This window comes from Electrona antarctica (assembly GCF_951216825.1).
Source record: "Electrona antarctica genome assembly, chromosome: 13".
In the NCBI taxonomy this organism is placed as follows: Eukaryota; Metazoa; Chordata; class Actinopteri; order Myctophiformes; family Myctophidae; genus Electrona; species Electrona antarctica.
The window spans coordinates 13,689,970-13,707,002 of record NC_136794.1 but is presented as its reverse complement, the minus strand read 5'-3'; the positions used below and the strand labels follow the sequence as shown (position 1 = coordinate 13,707,002).

The 17,033-nt window shown below is 43.3% G+C and overlaps 1 protein-coding gene across 2 annotated transcripts; it reads right to left on the bottom strand.

Annotated features, from left to right (window-relative positions):
- Nucleotides 1-2,082: 2,082 nt before the first annotated feature.
- On the bottom strand, nt 2,083-15,857 carry etv5a (ETS variant transcription factor 5a). Of its 2 annotated transcripts, none has more exons than XM_079519117.1 (13): nt 15,644-15,857; nt 13,853-13,993; nt 13,463-13,559; nt 13,043-13,090; nt 12,023-12,073; nt 9,936-10,059; nt 9,481-9,753; nt 8,302-8,600; nt 6,179-6,244; nt 5,650-5,718; nt 5,122-5,291; nt 4,693-4,800; nt 2,083-4,153 (listed from the first exon to the last, which is right to left on the bottom strand). In XM_079519117.1, the coding sequence occupies exons 2-13, from the start codon at nt 13,898-13,900 to the stop codon at nt 3,923-3,925; spliced, it is 1,584 nt and encodes a 527-aa protein (XP_079375243.1). In that variant the 5' UTR covers nt 13,901-13,993; nt 15,644-15,857; the 3' UTR covers nt 2,083-3,922. The 2 variants fall into 2 exon arrangements, with proteins under 2 accessions (XP_079375243.1, XP_079375244.1); XM_079519118.1 differs by having other exon boundaries at nt 4,699-4,800.
- Between the last annotated feature and the right edge of the window lie 1,176 nt (nt 15,858-17,033).

Genomic DNA, 17,033 nt, shown 5'->3' with positions numbered 1-17,033 from the left:
TTAACAGTTTGCAGAATTACAGTACATTTCAAGCACAACTCAATACAAAAACTGTCAACTGTGAGTGGACGACCAATAAAGCACTACGCGTGTTTACAAGAGGGTCCACCATGTTCAATTCATCATAGGAAGAATTCCGTTTGCATCCCGTTTGTTTGGTTTAGGCCAGAAGCTCTGGTTTAGGCTATTTAAAGTAGTATTCAAATGCATAATGATAATGTATAGGCCTATTGTCATAATGTTTAATGTTGGTGTCATATCTTTAGTTGGTTGCTTGGTTGCTTGCCTGCTTGGTACCTACAGTCTATGGTTGGGTAAATAATCTGAAGGCGTAGAAACACCATTCATCCACTGGAGGGCAGCAATGGTTTATTAGAAATGAAATGTAAAATATAATTCAGAATGACTTTCATGCAATTGACCACATCCAGAGCCATGTCTATATCTAAGGCTCTGACCACATCGTATGTACTGTAGTCTGAAGAAAAACGGCATCTTGATTCAGGCAATAGATTATTGAACTCTACAAAGAATGTTGTCTTCTCTTAATACTGTGTGGATTTGGCTCATTTGGCTGGGTCAGGTCAGGCCTCAAAGATCATCTGTACCACTAGTGTATCTGAATAATGTACACTTTAGAGAGTGTCTGCTAAAGAGCGTCTGCTAAATGCCTAAATTGTACATTGTACATGGCTGAACATTTCCATTCCTTCACAGTAGGGAATTGTCCTACAAAAGGCACTATTTGCACTTCATATGAACTCACACTATTTCCTTTGGTGTGACCTGTATTTCACACCAAAGTAAAATATGTAGCCTAGTGGGTTTTAACCCAGAAATCAAAAAGCGTCAGATCGCATACACTATGGGCACCTATGAGTGAGTATGAATTATTAATAGGCAAAGTGTTGCTTTAGCACAGCCTACAGCCAGGTGAGCTGTGTTGTTTAGTCTTGAATTCCCAAGACTCTTCACAGAGACTCAATGCATACAAGGACTTTAAATAAAGATCATCTATGAGTGATGACAGGAGAGTAGGAGACATCAAGAGAAATATACACGTATATTGTATGTATGTCTCTCTCACACGCACACGCACACACACACACACACACACACACACACACGAGAGAGGTATGTCAAATAATAAAGTTAAGCAATTATACATCTGTGAATTATACTGTGTGTGTGTGTGTGTGTGTGTGTGTGTGTGTGTGTGTGTGTGTGTGCATGCATGCATTGCATACACGTGTATACTTAATTTATTTACGTATAGTAAATCTATGCTTAGCATAGGCTATTTATATTCCTGTTCTAATTTTTGAGACACATTAAAGAGTTCGTTTCAGAGGAGGTCACTATTAGCTCCATGCTGGTGAATGTGACTATAAAAGTCATAAACAACCCAGAAAACCACTGAAGTAATGTTTATCGTTTTATTATTGATTCACATTTGCTCCATGCTGTTGTATGATTCTTAACAACACAGTAAAGTAAAGTCAAGACCCCCCATATTCAGATTAAGCATCTACTCCAAACCTATATAAAATAAATATTCAACTGATGTTCCTTTTCACATATCTTCACCTGTATTGTCAATGTCAAAGGTACCACTGCATTTGCAACATTTGGAGATCTAAACATTTAAATATTTGATGTTCTGTGTATGCTATCTGATATTTTCAATGAGGAAGAACATCTTAAGGCCTGCTCTAAATATACTGTACATTTATATGGACCTGAAATACCCATGCTTGTACATTCTTAAATGTCAAACAGAGGTTAAAGTGTAGGTTATGCTTTAAGGTTTAAAGTATGCCCTATGAACAAGTTAATGAATAGTTAAACTACTGCTGAAAGAAAATACATAAGATAAACTGATATAGGCCTACATACAGCTACACCTTTGATTCATTTGGTTGAACTTAAGTGTTTGTGGGTGACGGGGTAATTATAAACAAAGAAAAGCATTAGTTTTACAAAAAGGCATGTGACTGGGGGAGGTCAAGAACAGTGACCGGCAGACCATCAGCTGACTTACTGCATGGCGGGGGAGAATGACGAAACACGCTAAGACCGCCGTCAATGAAGCGTAAAGGACAGTTTATTGTACCCAGTACAGATGATCATAAACTCTGCAGATACACATTGTGAGGAGAGGAAACTGAAGCCTATACAAGTGACAGACAGAATCTGTGGTTGGACAAGATATTTCCTCACTGTGGCCTTTGCTGGAGCCCTATCATTTACAGTGCAAACTTCACAGCCGAGATAATAACATCCTTTCATCCATTCTACAGCAAAACACAGTGGCCTCTTAAAGAAACAGTCTGCAGTTACAGCCATCATAGGGACCCAGATTTTAGGTATGTTTGTTAGAGGCAAAACTATACAGCTTATACATTAAAATCAAACGGATGCAGCCTTATAGCAAAAATATATACTTTATATAAGTTTGACTTTTTCCCCCCATTAAGAAAAACAACAGAACTTTGAGAGGGGAAAATGCAGAGAACATCACAAATGTCTTCTTTGTCCAGAGAGAATAAAGCGATATGTTATTGGACAGTCTTTATTTGAGTAACACCATGCAAAGGAAAGCAGAAGTCTTATGTTGACAACCTGTGATTGGCAGAAAGGAGTCCAAGGACAAAGGTGTCACATTTCACCCTTCCTTTGTGCATGCAAAAAGTCCTGATGCTCCTGCCATCCTGGTGCATCAGAGGAACTAGTACACTGCCAAGGAAACATTAAGCACCCAGATAGAATTAAAAAAGTAACAATGCATGATCATACATAATAAATTCTGAGGCATGTATAAATCTTCCAAAGCTTCTGGGACAATGTGTTCTTGTGTATCCCTTTTGAACAGTGGAGGCAGTGGAGTGATGAATTGGTTGTAGACTTCAGGCAATAAAGAAGGTAAGAGCTAATGAACAGGGTGTGTGTGTGTGTGTGTGTGTGTGTGTGTGTGTGTGTGTGTGTGTGTGTGTGTGTGTGTGTGTGTGTGTGTGTGTGTGTGTGTGTGTGTGTGTGGCTCTCTATCTCAGGTGCAGTCAGGGAGGTGAAATGGATGCAATGGCTCAATCCCTCATGGGTCAGTTCAGCAGAGGGAGAATATACTATACTATTCTGGAATCTGGATCAAAGTCCCAGTGCAGTGGCTAGGAGGACTTACATCTCCAAGTTCTAAACCAAATTGTAGAAAAGCTGGCATACAAAAAAAAATCTTTACAGAAAGTAGCTCTGTGGGTTACAGTATATAGTTTTTTGCAAATTAAAAGCCCTTTCATAGACCTTTTAGTTCAGAGATGGTTTCAGGAAAATAATAGAACCCCAAAAAAGGCAACTATAGAATAGTGCTGCATTCAGATTATCTTATCAGAATTAAAACCTTTTCCCCCTCCGTTATTTGACTTGGTACGAAACATGGATTGTCACAAAAATCTGAACTGCAACTACTCTTGCAGTCTTGCACACAGGGAGTGTCCGTCAGGTCCTTCTCAAAGTTCATGTGGCCTCCAGCCTCGCTTCCTTTTGGTCTCCATAGTAACAGCAGCCCCCGCCTTACTTTGGGAGTCACTAAGGTGGGCAGAGCCACTGGAGTCCAATCTACCCTTATTCCTTTCACAACCCTCTCTCTCTCACACACACACTAGACGGTGCAGCAGAAAAGCTGGCAGTTGGATGCAGACGTTTGTCCTTGTTCATTCTTTATCTGGGGAGTTTGGAGTTTGAAACTGTATGTGGGCAGTCCGAAGAGGAGAAGGAACCATGAGAGGGGATGGGGCAGAGTATTTTCTTTCTTTTTTTGTCACAGGCTGCTCAGCAGTTCCAGCTCTGGGCTTTAGAGTGGGTTTCTCAAGACCGTACATGTACAAGACTGTACATGTGTGTACGTGTCAGCAATCCACTGTGCTTGTCAATAGTTATAGCCATCTGTGAAAGGCAGGCCTGCCACGCACTGCTCCGCGGCCTCAAGCAGGTAAGGAGTGGCGTCATCATAGTGGGTGAGGGGCATTGTGTCATCGTCCACCCCTGGCAGGCTGTCTGGGTCAACCTTCAGGTTGGGCCTTTGGTTGTCTGGAAAGGCCATGGAGAACAGAGCCTCGGGATCGCACACAAACTTGTACACATAGCGCTCACCAGCCACCTGAGGAGTGAAGTCATTGGGAGATGTTAACAAAGATTTTACTTTTACTACTGAATTTTCAAATGCATGCAACATCATTTTGTATGTTACACAAACTGTTCCAGGTTTTGTATTGCATTTCACATTATGTTAACTTAAGCCAAAACAGACAAAAAAAAAGGTCTTCTCCGATTCCAAGTTCTCGACCAAAGACAATTTAGGCATTTAGCAGACGCTCTTAATTCAGTAAGCAAGGCAAACACAAGCTAATACATTACAATGAAATACTGATGATCTTAGACTTTGTTTAATCGGTTGAAACCTGAGATGCCACGAGAGCACCCGGCCAATTAGAGACATTAATTCAGTAGAGTAGTAACTGCTGCCTGCATAGACTGACAGTGAAACCACAAGACCTTGCAGTTTTGGCCTCCAAGGTTGTATTCAAATGTGTCCATTTCTGCTTTTATAGCTCCATGCAGCATGTTGTTGCCAAGGATAAATGAGAGGATGTGGGAAGGGGTTGGGCATCGTAGAAGACAAGAAAAGGGTGAACCTGCCTTTACCTTCTGCATAATTCCCTTCTCGTAGTAATAACGCAGTGATCGGCTCAGCTTATCGTAGTTCATGGCCGGTCTGTTCTTCTGGATGCCCCAGCGACGAGCCACCTGAGACAATGAAGGACAATGCTTGGTCAGTAAGTAGTTTACGTGGCGCACAATGAAAATATGTCTGCCTTTTAAATTCCACAAATTCTCCCATAGAGCAGCAGTCCTAAATGATATTATGATTCATGTCTTGATTATGGTTAGAACTGGAAAGAATGACAGATTCTCTGCCAGAAGGACGAGAGTGGTACACTGTAGTAGTTACACCTGTGCTGTATAATGCTAAATTAACTCTGTGTGATAAAAGGGAGGATAAGAGTCCACAACATCAACATTTATAGTCTAAACCAGGTCTATCTACTAGAGAGTGTGTAGACTCACCTCTTCAGGCTCTATGAGTTTGAACTCCATGCCACGGCCAGTCCAGGCAATGAAGTGTCCATTGGCCGGGTCGTCCAGGAGGGTGACCAAGAACTGCCAGAGCTGTAAGGAGCCACGGCGCTGGTAAGGTGGGCCGTCACGGTACACTGAAGGCTCCTGCTTTACTTTGCCTACAGGATTGGAGAGAAAGAGAGGGAGGGGGTACCGAATAGCCAAGATGGATGGGGGAGATGGAGGAAAAAGTGAGAAACAGGGAGGAGAAAGAGACGAGTGTCAATGAGTGTTGCACTCCGTCACTGCCACAGTGCTGTGAGACATTCCTGGCAGTTGGTGGCTATGAAGTGGGCCAGCTGCTTGTCCTTCAACTACAATGCCACCACCAAACACAAAAGGCCTCTACTTTCTTACAGTGTGTACAAAGTTTAAACAATTACTGTAGGTTCTGATAAACTTCTCCTTACTCAAGTCACCCGTCTGTGGACAGTGAATTACATGGTAAACCACTTTTGATTAAGGTTGGATTCTTACCTTCCAGTCTCTCAGGGACCACGCAGGAGTCATCATAGTATAGTTGAGGTTCTCTGTCGAAGGAGAAGCCTGTCAATGAGAAGAGAAAATAGTTAAGGTGTGAGAAAGAGACCTCCCCTTTTGATGAGGCGGCCAGTGGCCTTGGTCCACCTGAGGATCCAAACTGCCCACAAAGCAATAAGGCTGGGCAGCTTTCCAAGAATTGAAAATTCTATTGTACTAAGCTCATGCAGGGCCAGGGCTGTGTGAAATGTACTGCATGTGCAGAACAGATTCACTTGCCCTTGAGATGTCATTTAAATGCTGCTGACCTGTAGCATTCAACTAGACAGGAGCCCTGTTTCCTAACCCATCACAATGCCGCAGCATTCAGCAGCTCAATAAGGCACATAGTTTGGATCACCAACACAAAGGACTATGATAAATGTCTGGAGGCTTTACCAAATCATTATGACTAAGTAATCAAGCACACATGCACGTAATTATATGAAGAGTGCACAATACATCACAGACATGCACAACTACTTACTTTCATGATTGTTTTGGAAGAAGCCTGCTCCTGCTCTCCCAAATGACGACTGACAGTTTGGCACTTCTGCAACACAAAGAACATGAGTATATGTTTAGATTACCCGCCCTCAATATCATATCACCGTTCAACCACATCACGAGGTCTCACACCTAACTTGGGTATATTTGGCCTGATTAAACTAAAGTTTGGGCAGTTGGATCTATGTTTATACTGGGGACATTTGGTCTGAGCTATATTGGTGACATGTAGTTGTTTGAGCTGCTGGCGCATATGGTGCTACGATGGAAACATGCAAGCTGCTCTGCCTCACCACTGTCCATCTCCATCTGTAGGCCCTTACACAACTGACGCACTATCTGACGCAATATCCGGGGCAAAACAAAAAAGCCTAGGCCACCCACTCGTGCACCCACACACGCATCTGGGAGTGGACTTAGTCCAGATTGGAGTGCTTTGCACAGCACGCAACATCAGTTGTATGTCCACCAAGCCTCTCAATAGGATTAGCACCGAGGTTGCTGTATTAAATCTCAATGACTATCAAGTTATGCCTGTCCCCCTAGGGGAGAGGTCAAGGCTCGCTTTCCGTTCGCTGTGTCACTGAAGCGCAGTCTGTCCCCTCCACGACTTCCCCATTATTCTATTTCCTGTCCTCTGATAAGAAAGCCAGGGATCCATTTTTGAGTGACTGCTTGCTTGACTTCTAGTGCCGCTTATCCTTAACCCATTTCAAAGTATTGGATTGTGGGAAACAATCTGTAGCTAAACATGAGAGCCGTTTCCATGCATGCGGCTGACACACACACACACACACACACACACACACACACACACACACACACACACACACACACACACACACACACACACACACACACACACACACACACACACACACACACACACACACACACACACACACACACACACACACACACACACACACACACACACACACACACACACACACACACACACACACACACACACACACACACACACACACACACACACACACACACACACACACACACACACACACACACACACACACACACACACACACACACACACACACACACACACACACACACACACACACACACACACACACACACAGCAATTTGTCACTCGTCATATGATTGTCCAGAACAAAAAAAATCGAGTCATCAGGGACAATGAAATGTGCTAAACTACTACACAAGTACCCTTACCCTCCATCCAGACAGAGAGACCCTAGCCCCAGGATTCTGTGACGTAGAAACGTAAAGGCTCTAAGAAGCTAAGAGGATTTGTTATTACATCACTAGCCTGCCTGTCTGTTATATACTACGATTTAAGGCTATGAGCACATGAACGTGTGGACAGAAGAGAAAAAGAGATAGGCTGCAGCAACAGAGCTCCATGAAAGGAAGGTGGTGATGCAGCGGAGAGACAACAGCTGGGATGTTGGGTCGTCAAGATCTAAAAGCATCAGATGCCATCTCATGAAGCTTATTCCATATTAAACCTTTTTCTGTTCCGATTGCATAAGACAACTTTTCGCAGTTGTTGTTTAGCCTCTTCTCTATTAAATGTTAACAGTGTCCAGAACTTCCAAATTCAAGTCAAACTGCTCTACTGCAGTTCACTGTAAGCCCTCTGTGGCCAGTGGCCCAGATCTATTCCAGGTAAGCCCATTGAAGTTATCTGCTCTGAACCTGGCTAGGTGACCCACTTACTTTTTGCCCTAGGAGACTTAAGCTACGCTAAGACCCACTTTTTCCCTTTACTTGTGTGACTAGGGAGGAATGATGCAGATGTGGAGATAGAGACAGACAGACCGAAGGAGAGAGAAAGTGCATAATGCGCCTGCCTGGGACCCTGCAGTACGCTAAAACTCACAGCCATGTGTCATTGCCCAGAACAAACAGGGCCGGGCACATTCCTCACCCTCTGGCCATTTTATTCTCACGCAGCCCTGGATACTAGCTCTCATAGTCCACTTTGTCTGCTCCCAGACTATCTAAAACAACACAGAGTGAGTGAGAGGCAATGCACTGATTCTGTCAAAAGGGCAACAACCCATGAACCTCTGCTTTAGCTCAGTCTAACTAGTATTCCCCCACTTAACCACTCACCAGAATCAAAGCAGTAGTCCCGCGGCTCTTGTTTGATGGCCATGGGGTGGAAGGCTGCTGGAGGCGGCCCAGCATGTCGCCCGGGCGGGCCCATGGTGGGCATGCCTTGCTCTGCATATCGTGGGTCCAGCATCTCTTGTTTGAAGCCCTGCGGAGACACAGCAACCAAGGGCTCCGACATCTGCCGGTGGTACGGTGGCCGACCATTACTGCTGGGGTGCTGGGGTATAAACTGGGAGCGTCCTTGGCTCTCTGCGGTGGGGAAAGGTAGACATGGCTCGGACATTTGCCGCTGGAACCTAAACGTTAGGAGATTGGGGGGGATAGAGAAGGTGATGTAGATTAGACAACATAAGAGGAGAATACACACACTGTAACTGAGAATGTATAGAACCCCTGAAGTCTGTCTGAACCAACAAAAGGGCATTGAACAATGTATAGAGCATCTGAACCTCTCTAGCCTGCCCGAACCAACCAAAGGGCATTGGAGAATATACAGATAATATAGCTTCTGAACCAGTCAGAGGACAGAACAGGCACACTGCACAGACATCAAGACCATGTGTCGGACGACTATAAAAAGAGAATCTCCATTCTAAGGAGATGGCTCCTAGGGTGTGAATGGCTGCCATTGGCCTTTGGTGCCTGTGCATGGTAGTGAAGTTCCCAGTAAACTGGCGCGCACATGTAAGAGATGGCTACAGATTAGGCAGTAGTAGAGGGTTGCAGTGTGCATGTCAGGGGGAAGAGAATGTGCCTTGGCTGATTGAACACATTTTCATAAGATCAGATACTAAACTGCATCCAAAAGAGAAGCCTTCATCATGCTAGCAAACAGCACCAACAGCTCCATTACTCTTTAGTGGTCTGTAACAGCCTGTCAACAGATGCTCATCTCCCCTTGAAGTCAGCAGTAGTTAAAGGTCATCAGGCTGACATAGACCCGCCAAGTCACTAAGGTGGACAGTGGTCCCCATAATGGAAACATGATGACGATATGATGTTAAATGCTCTAAATATACGCCTGTATATTTAGAGCATTTAAATATTCGGGGTCATTAGCTTATATGTTGGTAAACATGCTGGCTATTATGCTGGCAGATATAAAAATCATGGTTATTTTGCAAATATTATAATTGCAATGTTCTACCGTGGAGAGATGTAAATTATGACCGTTACCTGTGCTCAGGGCTGAAGTTGCTGGCATCTTGGCCAAGTGGTGTGCAGGGCACAGCAAACTGTGGGCTCTGGCTGTGGAGTGCGAGCGGTCGCTGGCTGTGATGTTGTGCGTGCAGCGGACGTGGCCCCGGATTCTGATTGGTTACAGGAGGGTGAGGGGTCTGCTCGCTGAGAGGGTGTGTCCCTGCCGTGCCAGTGGGGCCACAAGGAGACACAGGCGTAGAGGGTGGAGTCAATGGTTTGAACCCAGGAATGGGCTTCTTGTCATAGGCACTGTGAGGGAGGAAATGAGAAACAAGTCAACATGAGGAAGCATCATTAAAGAGAATGGAGTGATACAATATGATAATTGAAGGCTAGCTTTAGCTTATGTGACAAACTGTAGGGCTACAGTATAGGCAGTATATGGAATAAGCAAAAGCAAAAAACTAGCATCATAATAAGGTCCAGCTCACCTGTAGCTGTAAAGGCACTTCTCTCCGTATGGCATGGGACTCCTGTCCTGGCGACAAGGAGAAAGCTCCTTGGAGGGAGTCAGCTCTCGTTTGATCTTCGCTGCTGGTGGGCCATGAAACATCACTGGAGCAGAGAGACAACACAGGGGATCACATTAGATATACTGCAGATATCCTCTAACTGAAGGCATAAACAGAAAACTCAATGCTTATCTTAAGCGCATTTTGCTCTGGTGGATGGATAAATGGGTGTGTGGAGAGTGTCCTTGTATCCTCCCTACTGACAGAGCCACTTAGTATCTATTTATCATGGATTGTAATGATGGTTGACAGCAGGGTCTGGAAATCCCCATCTATCCTCCATTGCTAGCTAGGTACCATGATACTAACTGCACTATGCACATGCACGCCATCACAGCTCTCTCTTCTCTGATTCCCATTATGTGGAGACCAGTCAATACCCATGAATCAGTGTGGCCGTAATTCAATGATTGTGAATGATTTTCCTCCCTAGTGCTGTAACCATTAGACACTGGCTGGAGCTCTCCGAGTATCGGCTGCAGTTTCCGGGGCGCCACATAATGGCCAGGCAGAAACTGGATCCCTGGGCACAGAGGAGCGGGAGCCAAATAAATCACCCTGGGTGCTGATGGACCTCGGGAGAGCTAACAATGGGCACGTGAGCTCCCCTCTGTGTGCTGTGAAACCCTCTGGCCAGGGCAAAACTCCTCACAGAAAGGGGGTACATGGAGAGGAGATTAGGCATCTTTTCCTTCTCTGGCCTGCCAGACAGGGTGTTCAGTTCATGGCATACTTGCTACTTTACCCTGGAATCAGCTTGGCTGACACCGACAGACAGGCATGCATTTCACAGGTACGGCAGTGATATTCATTCCATACATACATAAATTATAGAACCACTCGCGCATTAACTAACTGAGGAAACAGGCAATGATAATGGACTAGGAGGTACACACTGTAAGAAAGGGGACAGGCTGCCATGTGATGCCCCGATGACTGCAGTGGCTATACGGAACAGTGCTATGAGCTGAGCATGGTGAATAGGCAGCTTGTGAGAAGGCTGGCCCCTTGCCTGGCCACAGGAGTCTCTGCCAATCACACACAAACTCCTGAAAATCATAGTGCAGACACTTTATTGTGAACTGACAAAGCAGTCCCACAACCTTCTATAGGCCTCACAGTACAAACTGAGATGTCAGAGTATTAACCTCAATAATATATTGCAGCAAAACTGGCATGTCAGAGTATTAACCTCAATAATATATTGCAGCACGGCTATGTTGGTGGTCAAATTTTAGCCCACTGCACCACCAGGACTAAACAGCAGCCCTGACAAAGACAGGCAGGCACCACACCCTGTCTCTGCCTCCTCCGCATCAGACAAAAACATAAACAAACTCAGAGAATGAGAGAGGAGGGGGAGAAGATCGTAAAATGCTCCATTGAACATAATTCAAATATTTCCCTTGGCTGCTGCCTAAAGGCTACATGCAGGGACAAACGGGCAGTGGTTTGGGGCAGTGTGCTTGCACTGGGGAGTGGGGTTCTGAGAGAGTTTGGGGAATGTGGGCTTGGGTTTGAAATTGGGTAGTAGGCAGCCAACATGTATACGCAATCTCTGGAGTGGCCCCACCCTCTGGAATCTAGCCTGCCTCCAGCTGCAGGGTCTGAGTGCAGGAAAGTGTGAAATCAGATTAGGGGCTTGGCTCATGTGATGCCCCATGCCAATCGGCTGATTAAACTCAAAATGGAAGAGGAGGGTTGGGATGGGTTTTAGTTGAAGGAAAGAGAGATGTTTTGAAGGTGAGAAGTGGTGTTAGGCTTTGGTGATAATGAAAGTGTAATTAATAAACAGAGAGGTCTTTTGAAAGAGACTCGACAAGACACATTGTGGTGTAAAATGTTGAAGTAGAAATTCCCTAATGCCGATTGCCGAAGAAGATCCTCAACATCTTAATCATTAATAGGCTTGGGGCAAGGATCCCATTTATAGAGTTTGTTGAGTAAATACACACACGCATGCGCACACACACTCTCTTAGGATATGAAAAAAGTCAGGTACTCACAGCTATCAGACTGGAAATCTGGGACAAACTGTTCGTCATCAGGCACCTGGGCTGTTGGCGATACAGGAGAATGTCACACATGGGGAAGAACCATTAACAGACACACTGCTGGTCCACTGTGCCTATCAATCTAATTATGAAATTTTAAACAGAAAACAGCATGTTGTCCAGTCGCTTTGCAAGCAGCTGGCAAAAAGAACCTCAATAGAAAACAAAATTGTGAAGGGGGATTTGTAATCTCCCAGATTTTTGAGGGGCCCCCCTTTTTAAACACAGTGCAACTGTTCTAATTCAGCTGGGGGCTTATCACATAAATTCGGTTGTCATATTACATGATCATGATAAGATCAGTTAAAGTTAGCTAATAATGTTTTGTCATTATTACTTCATATAGAGCGCCCCTCACTTCACACGGGTGTGATTTTTATTTTATATATCTCTTCCAAACTTCCTGTAGAAATAATGAACCATTTGCTTCTGCATCAAAACAGTGTGACAAGGGGGATCAATAACTTAAACAAAAACGAAGAAGTAAAATGGGCACTAGTGCATGGGGGAATAAAAGAAAAGAAAAACGTTTCATATTTACAGGACTTTGTACTACTTGCCCCATTGATTGCACAGAAAACATGGATGAATATTTCACATTCTCATCAGGTTACTTGTTAACCTGAGCACTTGCCGAACTTCATCTAAATCCTAAAAAATGTCTCAGTTAATCTTCAATCTCACAACTTCATTCAGAAACAGGGGGTTAACAATTAAGAGGTTCTTCCAAATATTAAATTTCCTTAACATCACATCCAGACTATTTGTTTTGAGGTGACTTTTTAGCATCCTGCACAACCATATTCCAAATGAAACTGTGTTTTTGCTGAGAACAAAAGAAATCCAGGGCTCAAAACGGAATCTCTAACAGATTGAATCTAACCGGGAGAAACTATATCTGAGCCATGCCTTGGGGCAGAGCAACAGAAAACAACAGCGGAAATTAAAAGAATAAATGTATTAGAAACCTACCTTCTGCAATCCAGATTTCTTGCAGACGACTGAGGTCTTGAAAGAGTTCTGACAAGACAAAGACAAAATAAACATTTTTAACATAACTTACACTATACAATTACAACTATACACTTATGCTATACAATCGTAATTACATCATTACGTTATAAAGCTGTGTTATGTTTACTATAACAATACTGGGAATGAGCCATTAGCAATCCCTGCTCAATCGACATAATTTAATTAAGAGTTTCTGAAAAATGATTCCAGTGCAGGGTTCATCCATACTAAATGTTTTTTATTGTCTTCATATTAAAGTAGGTTCCTTCCTTTTCTTTATGTAAAGCTACTTTTGGTACTTACTTAGAAAAGTGCTATATAAATCAGAGCTATTATTTTTCATGGGTGTGTGGATGAGATTTTGAAGCAATGAATTACCTTCTGTTTCCTGGGAGAGCTCTGTGTCCACAAACTTCCTTTTCCTGTCGGTGAGAGGCCTGCTGTAAGATGTGTCCTCTACACGAGACTTTCGCTGCTGTGGGAGATAAAGGTGTAAATATCATATGCCAGCAATACCTGGTCCAGTTCAAAGCACTGCCTCGAAACACTACATCACATGCAAAGGTCATTGAGGAAAAACAAGTCTAAACACGTCTGCTGTAGGCCTACATTCAAGAGACTCTGAATGCATGCATTTGTGCGCTAGATTTGTTCTGTGATGACAGTGCCCAGTCCATAAGCAGTCTATATGTAGCCTAATGTTGCCATCTTGATGTGATGCATGCATGGATAGCAGCATTGTTGGGATTGGCATGTGTGTTCACTTACATTGGGTGGGACCATAAATGGGACTTGCTGGTCATAGAATCCGTCCATGTTATCTGGGGCTTTGGGGTTCCCAGTTGGGGGAAGGGGGTGGGTTTTCGCTTTAAAGCGACAGCACTGTGGTCACTTTCTGGATCCGGTCAACTGCAGACAAAGGTAACATCAGGAGAAATAAATCACCAACAAAGAACAATACTAAAATATTCACTTGATGTCCCATGCTGCATGCAATACTTTTCTCATTGGAATAAAATGTGGTTTCCTACAATGTGCATATCCTCATACACGGGACTTATGGCCTGCATCATGCCTCTTATTGAAACAACAAACAGTTAATTTAACTGAAACATGCTGGTATAGACAAGGCTTCTCGATGTAAATACACTGTCATTAAGTGACGCACGTTAGCATGTTACATAACCAAACGCAGCCATCTGTGCTTATTCACGTTAATCGTCTTGGAAAGCATTATTTTAAGACCAGCCTTGTGTCTCATGTTCAGCTGCATGCTGTGTAACATTGTGATAACTAAATGTAATGTATCTCACACAACATCTTAAGTCATTACACTGCTTTTAAACGACACTTCCTTTGAGTGGGCTTTTGGGTGCACCTGGCCACTTGCAAAGCAAGAAAGATGTAGGCTGCCTAGGATAAAAAACAGTTCACTTCCACGGCGGTGGCTGCACCGCACCGGATTGATATGACTCACTACAATGAGCGAGTAGCTTCTGGACAATCATAATTACAATGTAAAGTTAATACATCCGATATTCAACTAGGCTCCTTATGGAAAATGTCTCTGCGTAAACCCCGCTGAGGAGCGCATTTGGCGAACTGCTCATTTTAGGGTAGCCCCATATGCTCCCTCAGTCCCTACGCTCATTCTGTAGCTCCGAGATACAGAATGAGGCTATGGAATGAGGGACCATATGGGGATAGTTTTAGGGCACATATTTCAGTAAATGTTCATTATCGAGGAGTTAACAGCTTTTCTATGTCACAAAAGCCAATAATGGCATATTATTAGCCGCTTTATTGACGTTAGTCTTAAAATACCCAAACCCCATGCAACCACCGTAACACGCTAGGTTTGACATTAGATGCCCGCAGTTATTCCAGAAGATGAAGATCTAGCATTCTAGCCTATAATAAAATGCAAATGAGAAAAATAGAAATTACAGCTCAAAATCCCGAGCGAGAAAGCAATCCAGGACCAGGGAGCATAGTTTAGCCTCACTGCGTGCTTGTTTTGCCGAACTTTATAGGCTTTACAATCCATATACAAAAGTTTGCATTTCACTTTAAGCAGAAGCAGATGATGATGGGGCCGCCGCCGGGGGATGAAAATCACCCGACACCCCCTCCTTTTCTCCACCCCTCCCCCACCCCTCCCTCCCTCCACGGACTCTTGTTTTTCTCAATGAAGTGAAACTCGATCCCTGAGGAACACAAGATGAGGAAACGAAAAAAAGAAAAAAAGAAAAGCGGACCCCTCCAGTCCATTCATAAAATAACAAACAGTCGCCAGACCGCGCTGATAACCAAAGCTGATATCAAGAGAGATAACAACACGTAAGGTGCAAAAACTATGCATGTGCTTTAAACACAAAGTCCTGCTCGTATTCTTACTTACATAAAAAGCCCATAGAAAATGGTTGCCAAAGTAAATATTATAGAGGAAGATGGCGTTGGGAAAAAAAATGTAATGTACGCACGAAATATTTATATGACTTTGTCATTGTCAAAACACTGACTGATAAAGTAGGCTTATATTGCAGCTTTAGGGCTTACCTTTATTATATTGCGTATATTCCGTCCCGTGTTGAAATGATCCACACAAAATTTGCGCCGTTGGCCGTCTGTGTGTCTGCACGGATAATAACACGACGTGCAGCCTTCGACTCGCGAAACTTGACTGAGCTTTTCGTTAATGGACCGGTCGGTTTTCCCCTGGGAAACTTGGAACACAGTAACTGAGTAACATGCTCTGATTGGTTCAATCACAGTGTCCTTCAAAGCCGAGAAACCAATGGCTTATCTGGAGGTGCTGAATTATGCATTAGATGTCCTTGGACCAATCACAGAGTAACTCTGGCCTATTTTTATGAATGGTTGGATTTCATTCACATTTCTTTTGTTTTTTTCAGCCATCCCTGCCGATAGCTTTTAAAGGGCCAGTTACATAGGAATTAAAAATGCCACATGGTACAGAAAGGTTAGGTTGTACTCAACATTTCTGTGATCACGCGGATATCATATAGTCTACTGTTCAAACTAAAAGGTTAAAGTCACATGATGTTGTAATGTAACATTTTACTGTACATTTTCACTGTATACACTACACACACTACCTGTGTAGGTGTCACAGGTAAACAAGAAGACAGTGACCTCTACTTACATTACAAAGGAGTGTCAATGACCACTAACACTGAAGTAGGCCTAACACGCACACACACGCACACACACACACACACACACACACACACACACACACACACACACACACACACACACACACACACACAAAAGGTATTGATTAATAATAAAATTGATGCGAAATGTGTTTACAGTAAACATGTTGTTTGGTGAGAATTGTCAAGATAAATGCCTTAAAAGGCCAGTCCACAGACTTGCAACTAGTCGCAACTCCTCGCTGCAAAACATTTTTAAGGCCAGTCCACACGAAAGCATGCAACTTCCATTGGGGATAATGGTTGTAAATACGGTAGTTGCAAGTAGCACTAACTTGCAAGGAGTTGCATTGGTGTGGGCTGGCCTTTATCCCAAGGAGTGTTTTTCTTGCAAAACTAATGCTTGCAATGGATTCAGAATTTTAAAATCCCCCCTAGTTTGACACAACATGCTACTTAAAGCTTAATGACATTTTTAAATGTTTTGCCTTATAGCCTATAATGGTTCCCCAACTTTCAATGCCTGAATTTACCTTGATCCACTAATAATATAATTCACACATTTTAATATGTTATTTGGATGACCTTAATGATCATAAAAAACCTTGAACGATTACTATTGCAATTTATTTTGGGTCAAACCTTAGATTACTTGTCTATTTGTTATGTTTCTAATCAACCAGACCTGATGGCTTCAAGACTCAAATAGGCTACAAATACATTTACGATTGTGATTTTAACCACAAACACAATAGCAAAAGTAAAGCATA

Coding starts and splice junctions, on each gene's coding strand:
- etv5a (XM_079519117.1), bottom strand. CDS start 13,900: ATGGACGGATTCTATGACCAGCAAGTCCCATTTATGGTCCCACCCAAT. Junction 13,560..13,852: donor CATTTATGGTCCCACCCAAT/GTAAGTGAACAC, acceptor TATCTCCCACAG/CAGCGAAAGTCTCGTGTAGA. Junction 10,060..12,022: donor AGATTTCCAGTCTGATAGCT/GTGAGTACCTGA, acceptor TCTCTGCTCCAG/TGATGTTTCATGGCCCACCA.